We start from the raw sequence: 22,988 nt of genomic DNA on the forward strand, positions 1-22,988 counted from the left end.
ACATGCCCAGGGTACCAAATACTAGGGACCTATATGTAAGTCGGTGCAGCCAATTCAATATAACTTTGTAACTTTTTATAAGGTTAGAACACTGGCACGAGGTCTGGTTAGCAGGCCTCCGTGCACTCCAAATCAGCAGCATCAGAACAAAAATGTGTGGTTGAACAGGCAAAATGTTTTATTTAGTCACAGTAACCCAGTGAGGAGCTTGTTTCCTGCTAAGTAGTTTGTATATGATATATATATTTGTAGTTGGATAGGATATGCCTCTAGAGCTCACAATGTTATAAGAAAATAAATGCTCTATAAAAACAGTTTCAAAACAGTCTTTACACCAAGGAGAGCTGCACAATTGAGAAGGAGAGGAGAACAAACAGGAACAACAGTTGAATATCTGTCTTGTCATTCGCCCTCCACACTAGGCCCAAGTCTGGGATATTATGCATAACATCCTTGCTACTGTGACCAGGAGAGAGAATAAGAACATCACTGCCTTAAGAGTTCGACTGTGCCTGCGATGAGTGACATGATCACCAGACAGAACAGCACAAGGTCCAGCTAAATGGAAGGACTACTGTCCAGATCCTCCCTGTAAAGGTCTATCCTGGCCCAAATCCAAGGACTTGTACACTATGAAGGGAACATGACATATATTACACATGTATATCTATGCTTAGGATGGTGAATCACAAGTGAAATGGTAAAAGCAGGGGGGGGGTCATTTGGAGACTCTGTACACAAAGTTGAGGTTTCCCCTCCTTTGTGTAGGCTGGCTAAGATCATCATGAATATACCAGAATGCACAAATATCCTCCATTCCTTTGCCCTCCCTGAAACCATTAGTGCCTGTTTAGTAGCAGAGGGCCCTTCACAAGGGAGAGCCTTTAGTACTCAAAGTAAAACTCCCTCATCCCCTATTTTATGTGAAGTGGACATCCCACTTAGTAACTGAGCCAATTAAACATCACACCAAAGACCATTGAAAGTAGGGTCCCAGGTGAGCACACATCTATTCAGTACAATTGTAGGATACACTTTAAGATTAGAAACCTGAAAATATTGCAATGTGTCAGACCCTCCAGTTGGCTGTCACCACTTGCCTTGACCCCCAAAGGGGTTTAAGTACTGGATTCCTTGACAAGTACCGGGAATGTTCTTAGTCATCTGGTCTCAGATGAAGTATGCATTTCTGTGTAGAAAGAATACATGCCCGACACTATCCCTTAAAATTGGAAAGTCTACAGTTGCCTTAGTGCTGTGACTTGTGGAGAGAAGGACAGTTTATCTATGAGTAAAAGGATCTGAACTGTACTTATTAGGAATACCTCACCTGCACTTATAAACACCTGCATAAGGCCTTAGCCCTGCCATAGAACATCTGCACAATGGTCAGAGAATGACATTGGAGCCATGAGGTTGCTAAAGCTCAGCTGCCTAGGAGGAACAAAGAACAAAAAAAGCATCTGCTGTTGTCGAGCGTGGTGAGTCAACAGTATCCCAAACAATCCCATGTCTGTGAAAGTCCGTCTAAGCCCTGATGAGCAAGGAAAAATGCAGTCTTTTTTTTTTTAATGGGAGAAATTTAAAGTGAAGTAAAATATTTCTATGAAATCATAGGTCTTAATGTTTTCCTCCACTTTCAATTAAGCCAATTATGGCTTAATGTTTTATGAAGTATGTTTCTTCACTTTAAATTCTTCCCATTTAAACAATGGGTGTATTTTTCTGTTTTACATATAGCGCCGTGTGTACAGGTCATTGGGAGCAAAATGCCTTCTGCTTGCAAATGTGACATTTGGGAATGGGAGAAAAATCAAATGATAAGGTTTATGGAATCCATACACATATAAAGTAAATTCTCCAGTTTAATGTCTTCCCATTTCAAAGTGTATCCTTTACACACACCAGGCATCTTGCTCCCAGTGGCTGGTAGACACATTGCCATACAACTGAAAAATACATACATTATTTTAAGTGGGAGAAATTTAAAATGCAGAAAAATCTTCCACATTATGAACATTTTTGCTGAATTTTTATCTGCACTTTAAATTTCTCCTATTTAAAAAAAAAAATGGATTTATGTTTTTGTTATACATGTAACGGTGCCTCGTTTGGTGAATGGTATGTCTTGTGCCACAAATACATATGACACAGGCTCCCCAGTCACTCATAAATATATATCCCATACACATGGAGACATGTTTATACATTCCCAAAGCCACGCTCTCACTGATACACATGGCAGCCCTGTCATAGTGCCCCTAGTCAAAGTATTTTGTTCAAACCAGAGTATCTGGCACTATGAACATTAGGCTTAATGTCACTAAAGTTGGGGGTTGGTGGGGTGGGGGTCTGGTAACAATGCAGAAGTTGCTTAGTCTTAAGTAGCTCACAATGGTTTTCACTGATCAGAAGTAGCTCTCACTACACAAAAAGGCTGGAGACCCTTATATCAGACCGAACATAAGTGCCACACATTGGTATTGCTACAAACCCAACCTGAAGCTGAAGCAGCAACTGTTAACATGGTGGATCCAAAGATGGAAACAGATGCCCTGAAGCTCCACGGGAACCATTCAATCCCTCCCTAATAATCCTACCGACCCCCTGCCCAGTTGAAGGCCAGCAGCCATAGCAGACTTGTGTATAGAACGGGTCTGAGGCTTCTGCTCTGCTTGGAGACCAAGAAATAAAGGGAGTAAAATCATGTGCCCCTCTATTCCAAGGATACCAGTTGTAAGGCTCCTTTGTCCATCCTATCTAAGATAAAGGCGTGCCTCAGAGAGCACTTTCTTACAGAAGGAGGTAAGAAAGCGAGTGGCAGGTCGTGTGGATAAGAACAACTCAACGATCCGTTGCAATCAAACATTCAAATGGTGATTAGATAGGAGGCACTCCCCACATCCAGAAGGTGATTTTGGAGGAAAAATTAATCAACACAGTTTCAAGTCGGGAATCTAGCAGAAGATTGAGGAGACTGGAGCTGCTCTGGTTGTTAGCATCCTCTAGGACATCAAAAGGACCAGTAGAATGGTGGGGTCTCTATCCACTGGAACAGTTGCCTATGCCGAGTGGCTTTTCTTCTGGAAAATGTTAATGGAAGGGGGCACACCTCTTGTTTTATCTTTTTTTTTCAGGAAGGATGATAAGGGCAACCTCTCTCAACTATGTGAACTCCTGGCTCCAGACTAACTTAGAAGATGCATCAAGAAAAGTTAAGCAAGGCACCAAAAAAACATACTTGAACAAAGTTTCATAAATGTTAACCAAAGAACATCTAATACCTTGGGAGAAGAAAAAGCAAAGAGACGCTGTTAGGACAGAAAAGTCCCTCACATGGTAATGGACATTTACCCCTGCTCTGAGTGCCCCAACAGCAGTGAAGTCTGGACCCCTGATGCTGATTTTTGTTGACATGGGCGAACACAGTTCAGTGAAGGTTGGTCGTTAACTGGGAAGAGAGGCCAGAGTATGTGCGTGTATTCCCACTGCAGTTGCAGTTTTGTGGCAACGATCTAGAGCTGCTGAAACCTGCTGGCTGCTTGGTTACCTTCACTGACTTCTGGGGGAAGCCACACTTCAAGTCGTCCTGCTCTGGAAGTTGAGGCAGTTCCAGCTTTCCCCTTCAAAATATTTCTATGCGTTGGAGATTTCAGTTAAGTGTATGGCTTCTGTTGCAACGTTTTCAGACAGAGTTGCATTCCTGTGAGTATTGGGGCTCTGTTTTTTTTAGCTTGTGACCCCTGCTAATGTTGGACGCTGTGCAGACATTCTTTTTATGGGAACGCTTGCTGGTAATGCTCGCCCATAATGCATTTGACTTGCCCTTCTAGCATGCTGTCCTATGTACTGCGCTATGCAAACAAATGTACAGAATTTATTCAACCCCAGTAAAGAGACAAAATCCATTGTTCTTTTGCTCACCATGCCACCCAGTTTAGACCCATCTATGTGAAAATAGTCTTGACCCTGTTCACCATGGGAACAGTCCAGCCCAGCCCAAACTGCCAAGCCAGGTCCTCCCTGGATGAAAACATGGGTCCCTTGCTTGCTGTGCCCTGGCTTCAAGCTAGCCTTGCTGATGAGGGGTGATTGAAATGTTTCAGCACTCCATCCATCATCTTGTTGTGTTTGCTATGTTCGCCCTAATTGGCCATCTTGTGTTTGTCCTGTATATCGATGCGCAGCTGTTGCTGACATTTTACGACATTCGTCAGTGGTGAGCGTTATTTTTACTACATCTTCTGGCCGGATTCTGCGCTTACCTTGTTTTCTGGCTGATTCAGAGTGCAGCTTGGCTTTTATTCACTCTAGGTGGGCAAGGGTTGATCTGCAGGAGGGGCCCTCAGAGTTTCTGTGAGCAGGGATGCTGTCTACATTCTTGTCACTGTCTTCAATAGGGCACGTCCGTTTTTTTAGTTTTTTAACATCTTCCTGTTTCACTGCCAGAAAAGTCAAGACTGCATCATGAAGTTTCTTGTTGCTGCCAGGAGTTCCTCCTTCAAGAGTGTTTATTCGATCAGATATTCTTGACCACTTGCCTGACGTTTTTCCTGTTTTACCATTTTCCACCAGCTTTTTTTTATTAAACAAAAATGTATACATCTCTTCTGAATGCCTTTTAAAGTTTAAACAGCAGAGACTAGCACGCTATTTTTTTTTAAGGATGTTTGATGCAGTGTTGGTGCACGTTGCCTTTATCCTTCTTCGTCAGTGACAAGCACAATTTGGTTCATTGTATTTGCTTGTTGCAGTTTTCAACCATTTTTGGTCTCGTCTTTCATCGACATTGAAAAGCACACTACTACTGCTTGTTTTTTATCAACAGTGGTGAAGTTCTTTTGTCTGCTTTGCGTTTCCACAACATGTACTTTCTGTGACTGGACAGGAATACTTCTATCATAAATATCTAGTGTTCTTTTCTCCGTTTTTTTCGAATCCACTATCCAATCTGTAGCTCCATCACCATCTTTCCAGGACACTCCTGGGGATCCACCAGTCAGGTGGTCAGTTTGGCTTGATGTGTTTCAAACTTATTTGGGGGTAATAGATTCCAGATTTAGACCAGAGAGAAAGAAATGTCTTCTCTTACACTCACTGGGTTTTGAAGAAGTATCTACATTCAAACATTTACCTGATCTAGGGTTAGATGACAGGGAGATTCTTGATGTGTTTCCACAAGCGGTAAAGAAGCTTCGAATTAGGTTCGACAAGCAGCCCAGTTTGATTGTGCACAGACACACATTTTTCAAACGCAAACAAAAACTGGATGAGAATGTTGATACTTACATCACTTTTCTTCGCAGTCTAATTTCTGAATGTCGTTTATAAAATTTCACGGATCAATTATTCAGAGACCAGTTTGTGTGCCAATGTTAGGACAAACAGATTCACCAGAAACTGTTGTCCATGGGGAATCCATCTTTGGATGAAGCCATAAAAATTGCGAAAAGCATAGAAATATCCCAAATTAAAAAGAGCTTGAAGAAAAACCAATTAAATCGGAGAATGTCAATAAATATGGTAAAGCTCATCAGAAGCTGGCGGAGGTTCATAAGAAAAATGTTGGTTGCAAACCTTCAGGAATCAGATCTGAATCACCAATGGTTAACAAGTGTTTTCACTGTGGTAAATCTACACGTGAAAAATGGTAGATCTTGACCTTCAGAAAATGTCAAGTTCAACTAATGTATAAAGGTAGTGCATTTTGCAAAAATGTGTCAGAAGAAACAAAATCAAAACTAAGGCCTGTTGTATTTGTGAGACAATTGGATTGTAAGGCGGATTCTGAATCTGATGTGGGTGGGTAGAATGACCTAGTACTTTGCGTAGTAGGAGATGACTCTAGTTGACCCATCAACCATAATCAGAAGAAACTGAGTCCGATTTCAAGGGATCCCTCCACGTGTTGATCCTATTGTAGATATTTGTGTGGGTGACAAATGTTTAAATCTACTTGTTGATTCAGTGGCAAAAATCATCATGATCACAGAGAAGTTTTTCGAGGACACGTGGGGAAACACAGAATTATTTATATCTTACCGTTCACGAAAAAATGAGCTCTTAGGATATATAGAGGAAGTCTTAGAATTAAGAGGAAGGAGAATAGATGGCAACATTTAGGCCAGGCTTGATAAAGTCCATAGTGGAAGCTCCTCCTCGGCAAACAAAAGTGGTGTTAAGACATTTTTAGGATTTTGTGAATTCTATTCCCGCTTCTTTCCAGATTATGCTTAAAAAATCAGACCAATCAGTAGGCTTCTCAAAAAAATCAACAAAATCCTTTTGGGACACGGAATGTTGTGAATATAGATACTAGATTCCTCCTCTTCATATGACTTATGAAGAGGAGCAATCTATCTACATGAACTATGATTTTTGAATAATTGTATTACACGCTATACAAGCGATCAAATAGAGAGGGTATATCTGTTTAGGTAGTGTGTACAAAGAATTACCTCCCCCTGGATTGCTATGATATTTGTATCGGTATGCAACCAGTTCAAAACGGATGGGTATTACAAAAAAGTCTAAACAAAGTATGGTTGCGATTTTGTGTTGATATATAAATGTATTGTCTGTTGCTTTTTGTAAGACATAATCGTGCAGTTATTCATGTCTAAAATAAAAGATATGTTTAAAGAATTGAAGATGCCCTCGTGAGTTGTTCTAGTAGTTGACAATTGTTAAGGTCGAGACTTGGATCCCATGCATGAGACTAATTTGCTGGTCTCTTTGCAATAGTTGTTTGTGTATATTTATCCCTGGACATCCCCTCTTGTCCTTTGTGCATTGTTCTGGCCCAGATGGTTTCTAGGGGGATTAGGGCAGGTTTTCCGGTGGCCATTTTGAAAGAAGTTGGTTTTTGACTAGGAAAACAAGGCTATTCCTCTGTGAGAATTGACGTTATACAAGCCGAGTGGCCATTTTGAATGGGATAATCATCATTGCAGAATAAAGACAAAATGTTTAACACTGTGCAACCTTCAACGGTAGCTAATGGTTGTAGAATCCTGGGTGTTTGTTTTGCTTCACTGTGACAGGCACACCTGCTACCTGTATTGCTTGAGACTAGCCTGCACAGTGGTGATAGGCACAACTACTATTACTGTTGGAGATTTGCCTATACAACAATGACAGACACACCTTTTATACATTATTATGCGAGACTCGACTACACTACAGTGATAAACATTTGCAATTGGTCTATAACAGTACGTAGGATAATTAGTAGTTGTCCTGCATATTGTTGAGTTTGTTCTGTTCTACTATCATTATATATTTCAAGGTAAAGAAGTATGCAGAACGTAACACCACCTCAATTCTTTTTTTTTTAACAGTCCAGGAAATCCACCAATAGGGAGGAATATGTAGCAGAAGATATTGATTAATTACGCAAGACTGTGTGGAACAAATTTGGGTTCGGAAAGAAAGTACTCTCTTTTATTACACAGTCTGCAGGGGAAGGCCAAGAAGTTAAAGGTATACAAACAGATTTGAGAACCGAGGAAGAATTGAATTTGAATGAATATGAAATATGTATGTTAAAGTAAGATCACCATTACTTGCCAAGAATCAGTACAATAATGGAGAGATACCATTTCGGTCTCAGGGAGCAAGGGAAGGATGAATCGGGATGATAACTGTAGGCAAGTCTTCTACCCGTTACTTTATGCCTAACATGAAGACCGCAAAAGGGGAGTGTAGTATAGGTATTTGGGAAACAAAACCTGTCCCTTCTAAAAATGTGCAAATACATGTTTAAGGTAGTTTAAAAAATGCTGAGCAGTTTGTCAATTCTACAGTTTTTCATGTTTTGAGTCTGTTTTTACCCCCACAACGATAAGTGGAGTCTTTTGGAGAGGCATAACCTCATTCCAAATAACAATACCAAAGTCAGACCTGTATATTACTCTCCCTTAAAATGTGCATGAAGCCCTGCAGCTCTGCAGATCTGACTTGCATGCACTTGAACATTCCATGATCACAGCCTTGGTGCTGCTAGAACTTAAAATACTGAGAATCAATCATGCCTCATCCACAATAAAAGGAAGACACCTTACCTGTTCAGACTTCCCTGGGTCCCAAAGACAGAATGAGAAGAGGAGGATGAGCTACCACTCCATTCTGTGCATAGGAGAAGATGAATAAGCTGCCCTCATTTATACTGTGCTCCTCCACACTTGTAAACGAAAGTGGTAAATAGAATGGCTACACATAGAAGTAACCCTGAGGGGACTAATCTGCTGCATTTTTCGTCCCTGGTTCAATGCGAGAGGCAAGAATCACACACTGAGGTACTATGTGTGTGGTCCACTTTTCTCACTTGAACAGGAGAAAACAGCATGGTTGTTTATCCTATCTTACTTGGGGACAGAAGGTACACTAGGGCGGTCAGGGCAATGTGACGATACACAGGAAATTATCTCTGCTGGGTGTTTTTTTTTCATCTTTTATATGGGTCCCAGGACATCCCTTCTTTGTGCCTTCCTACTAATCCATGAGTATAAAAGATTTCACTTTGGCCATAAACAAGGAAAGTAGCATCCAAATCTCTCTTGTATGCAACTTGGCTTTAAAAGCTGTGGTCTAACGTTATATTGTGGATCTTAAGTCATAAATACTACAAGGCCCACAATGTAACTTAAGACCAGAAAGAGATATGGTTATTAAATCAAAGGTACATATCAAAGAGACTTTAATAGTAGTTTGTCACAGTGCAGCAGAAGATAGGCTTTTGCGGTTGAAGGGCATAGTGGGACGCCCGTATACATGAAATCATGGATGGACGCTCTACCAACATAGAGAGTTCTCTATTCTTTACGAGACAAGTAAAGCTTTGTCACTTGTAGCACAATATAGGGTACGCTCTTTCTCAACAGGTGTGTGTGTGTGTGTGTGTGTGTGTGTGTGTGTGTGTGCGCGCGTGTATGTATGTGTATATATATATATATATATATATATATATATATATATATATATATATATATATATATATATATATAGATATACATATACACACAGGGATATGTATAGATGAAGGGTTACATGTGTAAGCAGACAATGTAACTGCTCATTTAAATTAACAGTGCTTCATGGTTCTGCCAAAATGCAGTGATCTCAAAATCATGAGTTAAAATCCCTGCAATGGTAGTTCAGCCTTCCAAATTCAGTAAATTGGGTACTATTAAAATTGTAATATCGTATATATAGAGCTCTAAGAAGTGCTACATAAAAACTCAATTTCATATTTATGTACACACACAACTGATTTTTTTGGGGTTTGATTATTACGGACCTAGTCAATGGTATTCCTTCTATCTAGAAGAACAATATTGTTTCTCATGTGAGGGTAAAGCAAATTGCAAATTAAAACAAGCATTTGCAATGCAATAGGTCTCGCATTATTAAAGTTTGAGCTATTGGCATTGCTAATAATAATGCAACACCAATAGCTCAAACATTCAGTAATGCGAGACCTATTGCCTTGCAAATGCTTGTTTAGTGAATGCCCTGGCCGAATTGTGATCCCAATCCGACTGGGTTAGTCAATAAAATTACAGGACCCCTTATAACCGAGCTGAACTCATCTAGTAACGCACATTTCAGAGCGATCAATTGTCACGGGACACCCTCTTTTTGTCAGAAGAGCATCAGGGGCGCCAGGGCTACACACACTACTACTGAGAGACACATACATCAAAAAGAAAAGTGTCACGCGTAAAACTTCAGGCAGTTCTTCCATTTTACCCAACGTCGTTGCACTCTGGAACTTTTGGATTAACTTTCCTTATGGTAAGGTCTCATAATGCGTACGCAATGCACTGTTGGCTTGGCTAGGAATGAGCTTGTGACAGGCGATGCAGTGCAATGTTAGGAATGTGTCACGCAGATCAGTGATCGGGCATACGGGTGTGGTCACAAAGCACAGTGGGAGCCTCTCCCGGGTAATCGCAGGTCAGTGACGCTGCTGCAAGGCACTTGCTCGTTTTCCCCGGGACTTGACATTCCAATCTAGCTGTGACGCGTGCAGTGCCTCCCCGTGGCTAGTCACGTGCGTGGCTTGTTTACAGCCTGGTCACTGGTGCAGTGTGTGTCAGGTTGGCGGTGACGTCAGCAGCGACTCAAGCCGGGGCCATGAGTCCCGTGAGCCCAATGGTGTTGCGCGCCTGATCTGGAGTATGGCGCTTTAGAGATATTTTAGTCACTTTGTCCCCCACAATCTGACATTAGCACAATCACTGCTCTTCTCGAAATAATACAAATAAACCCACAACAGGAAGAACTTGGAAAGCAGGTAGAGCTTTCGGGATCAGGCTACGAGTACGCGGAAGTACTAGTTGTTAAAAAAACTGGAGACTTAATACGAAGAACAAAATACCTGTCATCCGAAATCCATCGTATGCATACACCTTCACACAGGCTTAAAATTCGTGTATTTTCTCTTCTTTGAAAAGTACGTTGTTCGACAGACCGCTCCCTTGTCTGCCTGCTAACGTCCGTAAACAAGACGTGTGCAAAAACGAAACCTGCCGTAGGGCGGGACTTCCGTCTTCGGAAGCCCGCACCCACGGAGTGCCTGGCCAGAAAAGCAGTGCTGGTGACGCGGGGCTCCCATGCCCGAGGGAGAGCCCCGCGGAGGCTGCAGAGTCCGGCGATGCGGTGAGTGGGGTTAGTTTGGGAGGGGTCCTCTGTAAGTGCACGTGTGTGGGGAGGCGTCTCTTTATGTGCGCGTGTGTGTGGGCGGGGGGGCAGGGGGGGATTGTCCAGGTGTGTGCGCTCGTGTGGGCGGGGCGCCGGGGGGGGGGGGGGGCTGGGGAGGGGAGGTGTGGTGTGGTGTGTGTGTGTATGTGTGCACTCGTGTATGTGTCTCTGTGTGCGTGCGTGATCCATGGTGACTGAAGAGCCTGCCGGAATCGGAGCGCGCGACCTGATCCAATTCCGGCAGGCTGCGTGCGCGTGCCAGTCTGTTGTCCCAAACCTCGTTAGTCCTTGAAAGCAAAACTGACTACAATAGGGCTCCACTGCGACAATCGCTTTCGCAAATGCGTCGCAGTGCGAGCCCTAAAAAGAAGAGCATTACCCTCTGGACAATTTCCCAGGATAGGAATTTAAGATCTTCATGTTACACAAAGAAGTGAAAAACTGCATGAACCAACTGAGCAATCTTGCCAGAACAGTTTTTTTTTGTTGCTGTTTTATATAGCGGAAACTTGACCCGAAGGTACCAGAGCGCTTTACATGAGCACCAGCTGCATTCCAGACAGGCGCATTCGGTTTTAGGCACGGTGAGATTACGTGATTTGCCCAGAATCACAGGATGTTTGAGCCTCCCTCAAGACTTGAACCTGGCTCCTCAGCTTCAAAGTTGTCCGCTCTAACCGTTTAGCCCCCTTGCAGCAGGGATGGCATATTTACATTACCACTGATCTGCAGGATCATGGAAACAGACATGCATGTAAAAAAAAAAAACTGCGTTTCTATTTGAAAGATGCTGCTCTAAAGAACTGGTCACTTTCTTATGGCTTTGAAGACAGAATCTTTCAATGAATGGCAATTTGTAAGTGAACTGCCTGGCGGGATTTTGAAAGCAGGTGTGTTGGGACTCATCTGGCCACAGGCACAAGATAGGCTGGCAGAAAGCACTGTGGCTATGGGTAAATGGGCTAGTGGAGAGTACCTAAAGGGCTCTGGGTAGCACAGACGAAAGGCTGAGATTCTTTGGCTCCATGTGACGGTCTGTCAGCTAGCAAAGGTGTTTTGGTGATATTCAATAGTCTGCCAAGAAAGTCTGTTGGCCATACGAGTTGCTCATTAGTGCTGGGTGATAGGCTTTAACAGTCAGTAGACTAGGTGAGAGGACCACCTAAGAAAATCTGAGTGTGAGTTCAAGGCTTTCCAGGATTAGGATAGAGTATTCTGAAGACATATAAAAATCTCCTTAGCCTTTAATGGCCTACAGAGGGTAACTCATGATGGGCTGAGAAGAGTTTAAGGACACTGGTAGACTGGTGAAATGGCAGAAGGGCATCAGAAAGGGGCAGGCAGACTTTGAGGGAAGACAAACTACATCTAAGTACTTGCACAATGGAACTATAAGACTGAGGGCTTGGAGAGGATGCATTAGGAGTAGCAAAGGGTCTCTTAGGTGGGTTGAGGGACACACACATACACCTCCCTTCCTCCCGGGGGCCGGCAGTAGGTAGTTATAGTTAGAACCATGTTTTCATTAAAAAAATAAAATTATTTTGCCAATATCTTTGGCACCTGTTTGTTAATCTTCACTATATATATATATATATATATATATATATATATATATATATATATATATATATATATATATATATATATATATATATATATATATATATATATATATATATATATTCAGGTAAGGGGACTGTTCATTGTTTTTTCCCATCTTGGGGAGGAAGGGGTTGTTGTTTCTGGGGCATAAAAAAAGTGTGAGGGCCCTTGCATTCATTACAATCACTTCCAACCATGATCGGTTTGGCACAAATCTTTAATACACACCTCTCTTGCTTTTTCCATGGCTTTTTCACTCTCCCAGCCATAGGCATGAGTCCTAGAGTGAGGGTTGCCGTAGTAGTTGACCAGGTACGGTAGCATGCGGTCCAGCACTCTTGGGTCCTGTCAAACAAGAGAAGGTTCAGCAGGATTCAGAGTTATCTCCACACTTTTCGTTAGCATTCTCACCCATAACATGTCACTCATGCTGTTTAATCACTACCGGCTAACATGATAAGTATTGTAAAAGTAAATAGTTCTAAATGTGTGCCTGTAGTAAAAGGCTTTTGTAAGTAAATCACAGAGCAAAGTTTTGCTTGTGTAATGCTGTGTGGGTGTGTGTGTGAGAAAATTATAAGCCAAAAGTGTGGTTTTCATTTGATTTATTAATAGAGGAAATGAGGTGTACATTCTGCAGCAGTATAACTGTTTTTTTTACTTTGCACTGATTTTCTACAACAGCATATATACAATAGATTGGCAATTCTTAATCAGCCACTAAGTGTACACATGTGGAGTGTAATACTCCCAATCCCTCAACATCAATGTAACAAGCAATGTGATACAGAAGTTACATATTTCGTAAACTCAGAAGGTTTAGTCTCTTCAAGTTCAATGGGTATCCTATTAGACATAACTTCCCGAAGAGACACCACCTATTGTGTAACCACGTCCATATTTACTCTGCCAGGATTGCCATATTTTCCATACATTTCCTGGGTATCCCCTTGCCTCATTAATTAGCATTTCTAGCCCCGTACGTTGGCCTATTCCCACACCATCATGATCTGGCAGGTAGGGAAAAGTTACCAATGTTATGTCGTTTTCTTTTCATAATCATCAACACCAGCAAACAAATGTTTTTTTTTTTAGTAAGCTGTTCATTACAAATTGTGATGTCATAGCGATTGTGATCTATGCTTGGGACCATAGAACATCAGTATGCAGGGGTTAAGTCACCATTCCACAGCAGTATCCATGGACCTGAATCAGACTAGCTTTCAGTGCCTCACATGCCCACCTAAACCTAGTAGAGAGACAAGTGATTTGGCACCTCAGAACACAACTCTCTAGACCCTCTCAGGGAGTGCGGTAGCTTGTCACCCCCTTTCGTTCTCTCACTATTACTTGTTCACAATAAATTGAAAAGAGACACAAAGGGAGCATACAATGTTTATTTAAACAATTGTGCTCCAATATGCAATAATTGCTCCACAACTAGAAAACAAATACAGGACAGTAATGTCATTAGCATGATTAGCAGACATATACAAAGAAAACCCCTTTCATATTAGCCAACAGATTTGCCTAAACCCACCCTCACTACAGAAGCAAAATGACAATAGATCTCTGGGTTTATTGGCGGACCCTATACCTTAGCATACATAGATAGTTGCTCTACATCTCAGCTGACACAGCCCTCTTGTCTCAGGACCTGTGCTCTGACTGAAAGTCTGCGCTCTGTTTTTTATAATGGCACGTCCGGGGTTATATGACAAAACATATATGTTCAAGCAGCTGGGTTTCTCTATTATGTCTAGGTGTTAGTATCAGACCACAGAGAATAACAAGGAGCAATTTTCTTTGACCTAGCCCAGGCTGTTTGGACTAAATTCGAGAAAAGAACAAAATACAAAAACATGTGCTGACTTTCTGTGAAAAAACAATGTGTCACAAAAACAAAATGATATTTGGTAATGTGTGCAAAGCAAAAGCGGCCTAAAATGTGCATAATTAGGCTAACATCGGGAAAACATACATATAGGAAACATACGACAAGTCAACAGCAGGCAAAATAAAAGGGGGGCGGCGCTTGTTGGGTCTCCTTGGGAAGGGGGACAACTATGGCATCCCTGGTGGAGGCAGCTCTTTCTAGTGCTCTATTATTCATGGAGGTTAAGCGTGAGGCCAGCGACCCAGCAAATGTGGAATAAAATTCTACCCGCAGGCCAATGAGACTCGGTTTCATCCTGAGCGCCATGTCCCAAAAGGCCTCCTCTAATCAGTTTCCTGAATCAGGGTCAGCATCTACTTGATTGCCTAGGTCATGTATGATCCTATCTAAAGGAAACAACGCAAACACAAGGAGATAATGGACGGAGTGCTGAAACTCTTCAGACACTCAACCCAAGTCACAGATCTGGGTTGAATCCATCATCGTTATTTAGCTCACTTCACCACCCCAGTTTGGACCTAGCCATATGCAAATCAGTCTTGACCATGTGCCTCATGGGAACAGTCCAGCCCGAACTGCCAAACCAGGTCATCCCTGGAGCGAAACAAGCCCCAAGATGCTCGTTTCCGGTCCAGGGAAGACCTGGCTAGGCAGTTCGGGCTGGACTGTTCCCATGAGGGAATCTGTGAGCTTGGTCAGATTATGGTCAGATATTGTTCTTGCCAGCCGCCCTATTTCTGCTACCCAAGTATTTACCCCTGTGCTTGCCAGACAGTAATCAAGTCTAGATCAACTTTCATGCGCAGTAGATGTATGCGTGCCCTCCAATCGATCTGGGTTGCAGGTCCTCAAGACATCCATCAGAACACAGTTCTCGTCCATCCCTTCCCTTATAGTTTGTGCCAACCTGGGATTGTGGGCTTGATTTGTCTTTGCAAGGGTCAAGATGAGTATTCAAATCAGCTCCACATATTATTGCTGAGTTCGGAAGTGGACGCAGAGCATTCAGTAGATCTACATAAAAATCTGGGTTGTCTATGTTCGGCCCATACAGGTTTACTATTGTAAAGAGTGTTCCATACATTCTACCCTGCAATATAGCGTGTTTGGTGAGAGACGCCACTTTCCGAATCAAGGTGGAAGAATACTGAATCTATGCCAGAAGAACACAGCTGCAAAGAAATGATGCTGCCCCAAATTTAGATGAGGATGCAATTCATCTGGTAGAAGAGGAACGCTTCACACAAGGTGAATTCAAACGTCCTAAGTTGACTGTGTCTGGAAACACGAACGCAAGTGGGGAGTCATCGAAATAGATGTACGAAGACTCCAGGACAGAAGATGGACCATTAAAAGAACCCCATCAAAAGCTATAAGGTACCCTTGGATTACACCGTGGTCTAAAGCCCTGATGATAATCCCCCAATGCAGAAGGGGATTGGAAACGCGTCGGCACGACTTTAATCGTCTGCGAGGGACCAACATTGAATGGGACTCTAGTGAGGGTGTCCTAATTGAAATATACCCAGAGAGCGAACTTTTATAAAAAATAATTTTCCCCGCAGTCTGCCTGTCATAGTGCCACATAGAATTTGAATTTTGGCAGGCAATTGTTGAAATTTTGGACTGGTGTAATTAATTGATGCAAATACAACAGTGTTTTGTCTTTGTTTTTGACTTTCTAATATGTTTTTGTAAAATGTTTTTCATATAATTTTGAGTCGCACAATATACTGAATGAAATGTGTATTCCTCCTATGCATCAAGAGTGATGAATAGTTGTTTAAAATGAAGTTGAATCAATACAAATATGAAAGTAAAGTACAATGATTTGTTGCTTTGTATTTCGAATCTGCCGTATTAATTAGCAGTACTGAAATTGGTGGCCAGGTAACTTTTTTTGAAGAAAGAAAAAAAAAAGAAAAAACTGCAATATAGCGTAGCATCTGGTATGGAATGAGGTACTGTGAACGGCGTGCCTTTTTTATTAACGATAATACAACTCTTGTGTACGTCGAATAGGAAACGCCAACCTGACCCCTGCCCAGTGTGTCCCCAACTCGTCTCAGTTTGCTTGGTCAAATGCATTTCTTGAAACAGTGCCACCTGAATATTATCCGGTGAGGTAGGCCATTACTTGTCTGGGGCGGTTTGGTCCTCGTACAATCCAGGTCATGTACAAGATCTTTATGTTACCAAATGTATTATCTGCAGCCATCTAAGTATTAGTGCTTAGTGTATGTGCATGTGCGTGAATCAGAAAGTACCATGAGCATATGCTTTCGACAGGCTAGGGTAAGAATCACAATAACCATTTCCCTTTCCCCTCCATCCTTCCCCGCCAACTTCAGCATTCCAAACATGCTAAAGACAAGGCCCCCCAAATCCTATACTCTTACTTTTACTTAACTGACAATAATACTCTACTTATCAGTTCTAATGGGGTTCTCCCGTGTGGGGGTCGCCAGGAGCTCGAACTCCCTCAAGGTTGGAGGTGGCAAGGCGATACAACAAATCAGTCTTCAAATTGTTTGAGGATCAAAAGCCATTTTAGATTGCCATTCAGTTTCTAGTTCTCCTTGCGGATTTTCACTTCTGAATTGTTCTAGTCTTGCGAGCGAGCTTATTGATCGGAGTACTTGTCATCACGGGAGCCCTGAACATGTTTTACTTCGCAATGGTTTTCAAAAAGTCCTACGCTGATTTTGGGGTGCTGTATATTTTTTGCGTTCCCTCATACTCAATTCACAAATTGTCCTGCTATAGCTTTGCATACATTCTATCTACTTTCTGCAATTGTCGCTTTACTGATTGGTATTCTTTTCTCGCTGCTTCCACAGTGGCAGAGTAGTCTGGGTAAAACGCCACCTGGTAACCTTCGTATCCGATATCCTTCTTTTCCCGTGCCTGTCGCAGCACCATATCCGGTACTTTAGTAGTCTAGCGATGGCGGGGCGCACAGCTTCTCCCGGCGGAGGTTTAGCCATCAGTGATCTGTGTGCTCACTCTACTACCATTATGTTTGTTAAGTTCTCCTGGCCAAATAGATCAGTGAGCCTGTGTTCTACATAAAGCTCCATCCTACCTGGGTTTCTTGTTTCCAGGATACCTATTATGCGCACACTGGTGCGTCATGAACGCACTTCTAAATCTTCATTTTTTGCTTTTATGGTAGTCAGGAGCTTTTCCATGTCCAATCACTTTCTAGTCATTGCTTGTATTTCGCCCTCAGCTATTGATAGTCTCTGCTCCTCTTCTGTGAGTCTGGATGCCTAATTGTCTAATTTGGTAGACATGTTATGTATGCGTTGGTGCAGGGTGTCCATTTTACCATCAACAGAGAAGAGGCTCTGCTGCATAGCCTGTAGCCGTGACTCTAGCGCCGATGGGCCCTGTGTCTTAGATTCGTGATTAGAGTGTCTCTGCTCTTCCTGTGCGGACTGCGTAGCTTTTTTGATTGAAAGGTTAGACGCGACTGGCCTTTCTCTGTTTTCCCAATGGTTGTCGCTCATTTCTGCCAGCAGTTACCTCTTAAGCAAGTGAGGACTGCCCTTCGTACCGAATCAATGCTTGTATTACTGCTTCTATTTTGTAACTTCATCGCCACCAATGTTGTGAAGCGCTCCGATACCTTCGGGTCTGGCCAGCGCTATACAAAACTCTTAGATAAATAAATTGTTCTTTTGCGGTCTAGGGGATTCATGTTTGGCTTTAGGTATCTCCGCTCTGTAGGTCTTTTTGAATCTGGCTCTGCCTGCTGCAGTTTTATTAGTGTTTATTGGGCTTTTTGCGGCCTTCTCCTTATCTTCATACGTTTCTTGGCTCTATTTACTGCTACAGGCCTCTCAGTTTCCATAGGCGCTTCAGTTGCTAGTCCACCTGCCTCTGTTTGATGCCTATCTTCATGACTCTACGCCCTAATTCGCAGCAACACTACTACCACAGCCCACCAGCCGCAACTTGCGCCCGCAGCAGCCCCACTTGGTATTGCAAACTTTCAGGCCTTTCCTTAACCACTTGGATGCTAAGGCACTTGGAGGCTCTTCATGCAATTTCCATTGAAATCAATGGAAACTCCATGACGAGCTGAGCTCGTCATGAGCGTCCAAGGGGTTAAGCACCCTTGGCTGTCAGCCCCCGCATTTTCTGCTTACGTTTAGCAAGAAACAGATAGTACAGATCAGTTGTATGGCCCTCAACTTACTCTCCGCCCCTTCGAAGTACTTGCTAGCCTGGCCAGGGAAGATTATGTAAGCTTATTCTTGAATTACACAATTGCTGAGGCACACTAAATTACAAGTCCAAACTTGTAAAATGGATGTTCATCCATACAGTATTCAAAAGACCTCCATTTGGATATTTCTTTTTCTTTATTCTTCTCAATAGTTCATATACAAACTAAACCAATGGCAGTCGACACGTGTTTCGTCCGAAGGATTTTTTCAAGGCTAATTAAGATAGGCAAAAAATGTTGACACTCCTGAGATTGGAGTCCTGGAGGACAATATGTACAAGAATTCTGAGTACCCGTATGTAGATGACGCATAGACAACCTGTCATCCGTTGCTTCTCCATTAAGCGTTGGATCAGCATACAAATGAAATTAGTCCAAGTCATCAACCTCTGTTCCCAAACCAAATGCCTGCAGATATAGTAAGTGCAATAGGTGCAGGTCCGTGAATATAGAGTGCAGTCTGAGGTACCAATATACTCAAGCAAAAATGTACCTTCCTATGGGGATTTTTAATATGATACGGGTGACTGTTAGACAGTGAAGTTTGTCCAAACCAGGTGTAATAAGTATCTGGAGAACGGTGCTAACCAAATCTATATAGCCACAGTCCAGGGAAAAGAAATGTGAGGAGGAACACACATAGCAAAATAAATTAGCGCTAGTCTCCATACAGCAGCTTAACATTTATTTGTTCAAAGAGCAACAGTACTAACCTTACTTGGGTTTTGCAAAATGGGAATTAGTAAGAGTCCTGAATACAGAAATGAAAGAACCGTGCGTGTAGTTAACGGTGGACCACTCAAGCAAGGGCCCTGATACTCCCAGCAGGATGGAAAGCCTGTGTCTGACTCAGTCAGAGGAATAAGCTTATTCTGGTTTACTTTTCCTAGTCATTATGCTCCCTTCAGAGCTACAACCTGCTCCTTATAAATTAGAGGTTTGGAGATTATTGTTACAGGGTGACGGGGGTGGACTTCAATGCCATGTGTAACCACTCTTCAACAACGCACTGAGAAATCTCTGGTATCAAGATTTGTAGCCATTGTTCTAGGGCCTTGATAGGCGCTCATCAGCTGTGTTGCATCTTGCGACAGCAATGCCACATTTCTCCAATTCTTTGCTTTTTGCTTCCCATGTCTAGCAGACAGTATTTACGGCTTGTGGAAGGGCCCCTCTAGAGGAAAATGGGTTGCTGAATCCCTTCTTCCCCAAAGGAAGAAGGGATAATTTTGGATGCTTGTGAGCAAGTTGTCCATCTTCCTCTGGATGCAACAGAAATCTCCTTTATCATTTTGATCCTGCTGACCAGGTGAACTGAATTAATATCCAGTATATTCTCTTTCTTCAGGCCAACACACAGTTTAACAGCCTTGGTGAGGAATGCGGAGTGGTTTGAGGTGCATGCCTCATTTGCTGGTCATTCTCCCTCTGAAAGGAAAAGGTGATTTCCACTTGACTCTTCCACCCCTTTTTCAGGGTAGGCCCAGCAAGTCCTGATCCTACTACACATAAGGTTCCTAAGACAGGGGCTTGGGAAGAAAATAGGAGTTCAGTCACACTGCGCCAAAGTAACCTTGCCCCATCTAACTATTTTCTCAAGAACGTTCATACCACTCAGGACATCCACACTAGGTACCTGCCATGCAGTCTCAGACTATCAGGACGGCTCTTTAGGTTTAGATCTTGCTAACCATTTAATTTAGCACAATACAGGCAGGTGCATCTTCTTGCCTCTCTGTACTCCTAGCGCCCAATCAAAACACCTCTCCAGATAATTGCGACTATGCTGGTCTCTTGATGGGTTTTGGGAATGGCACTTTGCCAATATTCTAGGATTTTGCGATTTGATGGCCAGCCCATTGAGGTACCACCACTTCTACAACTCACAAGGACACCACTGGAGCACAAATTATGAATCACTGGCCCAAAAGCTTCCCAGGCAACTGCCCTCCTACACCAAGAACTAACCTGAAAAACATCACTTCATAGGTCACACCAGGGAGGTGCTCGACTAACAGCCATTGACCTTAGCCCTAGTGGGTCCAGATCACCGTCTATGCTCAAATCAGAAAGAAAGGAGGTCGGTGGCTAGCCAGACTTCAGTACTACCACCAATAGCTGATGCCTTGCCACTGCAGTTACTCCACGCTCACTGCAGTTACTCCACGCTAGATGGGCATGTACAAGTGAAAGGCCTACTCTGGGATCATAGGTGTTCTAACAGCATGTCGAAAGAGTCTTAACAGTCAGTCTCCTGTAGGTCCAGGTCCAAATCTGCATGGGAAACAGAGGTGCCCCTCTGAATGATTTCATGTTTCAGACAAATAGAATTTTTACTGATTTAAATGGGGCCACAGGGAACACAAATGAAGTAACATCTTCATGTAGCCCAGACCCATGCCCTGCATTTATATCACTAAGAGTTACTTAAGTCAGCTTATGCCTTGAATGTGCATTTCATTTCAACTTGAAAAGTATCACTCAAGCCTGGACTACAAAGAACTAGATCTGTCCAATTGTTGTGGGCCTGTAGGATGACCAAGGGCATAGAAGAGCAGGCAAGTTCACTTTACGCAATTAAGGAGGTATATGCACGAATAATAGGAAGTCTCTTCCCCAAGCTATCTTCAACCACAAAAGAGTGAGTCAGAAGGGGTGCACAAAGTGCCAAAAGAGAGATACAAGTGGGAACCATGAGTGAAAAGTTAAACAGTACACTTTTCTGCAACTCTCCACATCAAAGGAGTGCAGATTTTTTTCAGTTCTGGCCAAGAGGTCAAGCATACATAGTAGGCAGAAACTGCATCCAATGGGAAGTGTATCTGCATAACCTCATTCCCTGACTTTTAAAATTCATAACATTTGTTACAGTGATCATTACCCTATGTCGTTAGAACTGACTACACAATCCTACGAACAAATTGATATAGTCAGATCGGGTCCATTATCCAATTTTAAAAATAAGGGGCTGCTTCGGAAGTGGTTTACCATAAATCTCGACTTGGTTCTATCCAAAATTATAACGACTAATTTGACCAAACTTTTAGTCTGCCTGGAAGACACCACAAACCCTCCAGTTATGGCGCATCATTTGACTCTATAAAAGAGACAATAAATGTTATATTGACTAAAAAAATAAAATCAAGTACTCAGAGTAACAAGAGGTGGTTTGACAGCGATTGCACTTTTTTTCACAACAAACTAATTAAGGCATTGAAATCAACACCCCGAAATATACTTGATGTGAAGCAGTCACGCAACGAATATAAGCAGGCGATAGAAAAACGCAAGCTAGGGATTAGACATGAGGCTTGGGAGCAACTCCACGTAGCCTGCCCAAAGTAGGGATTCCAAACTGTTCTGGCAAACAGTCAACTAGGACTATTTTAATGGGAATGACAACAGAAAAGATTGACACGGCAATTATGCCTGAGACATGTGTCAACCACTTTTCAAATCTTTATAAAATTGGTAGTGATCTAGATCTTTCTAGCAACTTTAACTATGTGGCCCCAACCTTGGCATTTCCAACATTAGATGAAGTGAACAGGGCTTTAATACAGACCGTGTGGAATAAGGCGTCAGGCCCCGACGGTGTCCCCGCGTATTTGTTTTTAGCTAATACTCCCCTATGGCTCCCACTGTTTACAAACATATTAAGCTGCTACACAGTGCTTGGTCCCCCTGACTCCTAGAGAACCGTGATAATAGTCCCCATCTTTAAAAAGTGTGATAGGGCGGACCCCAAATGTTATCGTCCAATATCCCTAATTGACTACACCTGTAAAATCATGGGTAGAGTTATTTTAGAAAGGCTGGAGGACTGGGTATTGGAAACTAGAACATTTTCTGACATCCAATACGGTTTCAGGATAGGCTTGGGCACCGTCGAACAGTGCCTCAACCTGCACCTAGTCATAGGTAAATACACCTTAGCCAAGCCTGGATCCCTTTACCTAGGGTTAATGGACCGGACGTCCGCCTTTGATTGGGTGCAGAGAGGGGGGCTCTGGGAGAAGATGTTTCAAATGGCCATTGAACTGCCCATTGTACACTTCCTAGCAGCAATATATCGGGATGTCACAGGGAGTGTATGTTATGGAGCAGACGGGGAACTTTCTGCTCCAATTAAGATGAACCGCGGGGTACGCCAGGGTTGCGTGCTCGCTCCTCTTTTATTCTGTCTGTATATAAACAACCTAGAGAGCCACATTAAAACTGGGAACGTGGATGTTCCCCAAATAGGTGGCAGGTTGTTACCAGCGTTATTATATGCAGACAACTGTGTCTTAATCATGGGCGTCCGCAGGGTGGGGGGGGCAAGGAGGGGCGCTTGCACCCCCCCCCCCCCCCCCTGGAGCACCCCTCCTTGCCCCCCTGCCAGGGCCGGCTCTAGGGTGGTGTGACCGGTGCCATCGCACCGGGTGCTTGCTTCCTGGGGGCGCCGTGTTTACAACTTAATTATGATTTTTAAAGCACCTGCTGCACGCTCCTTTCCTCCTCACAAAAATGTCAAGATAACTCCTGTGATTAATGTTCTTCCTAGCC

At 42.8% G+C, this 22,988-nt stretch overlaps 1 protein-coding gene across 2 annotated transcripts in view; it reads right to left on the reverse strand.

The window, feature by feature from the left end:
• NFS1 (NFS1 cysteine desulfurase) overlaps positions 1 to 22,988 on the reverse strand; it is a 658,188-nt gene that overhangs the window by 518,991 nt on the left and 116,209 nt on the right. For both annotated transcript variants that reach the window (XM_078652222.1, XM_078652223.1), the window contains exon 3: positions 12,538 to 12,654. In XM_078652222.1, coding sequence (XP_078508348.1) covers positions 12,538 to 12,654 — 117 coding nt within the window. The remainder of the gene's footprint in view (positions 1 to 12,537; positions 12,655 to 22,988) is intronic.

Source organism: Lissotriton helveticus, chromosome 7, assembly GCF_964261635.1.
Source record: "Lissotriton helveticus chromosome 7, aLisHel1.1, whole genome shotgun sequence".
In the NCBI taxonomy this organism is placed as follows: domain Eukaryota; kingdom Metazoa; phylum Chordata; class Amphibia; order Caudata; family Salamandridae; genus Lissotriton; species Lissotriton helveticus.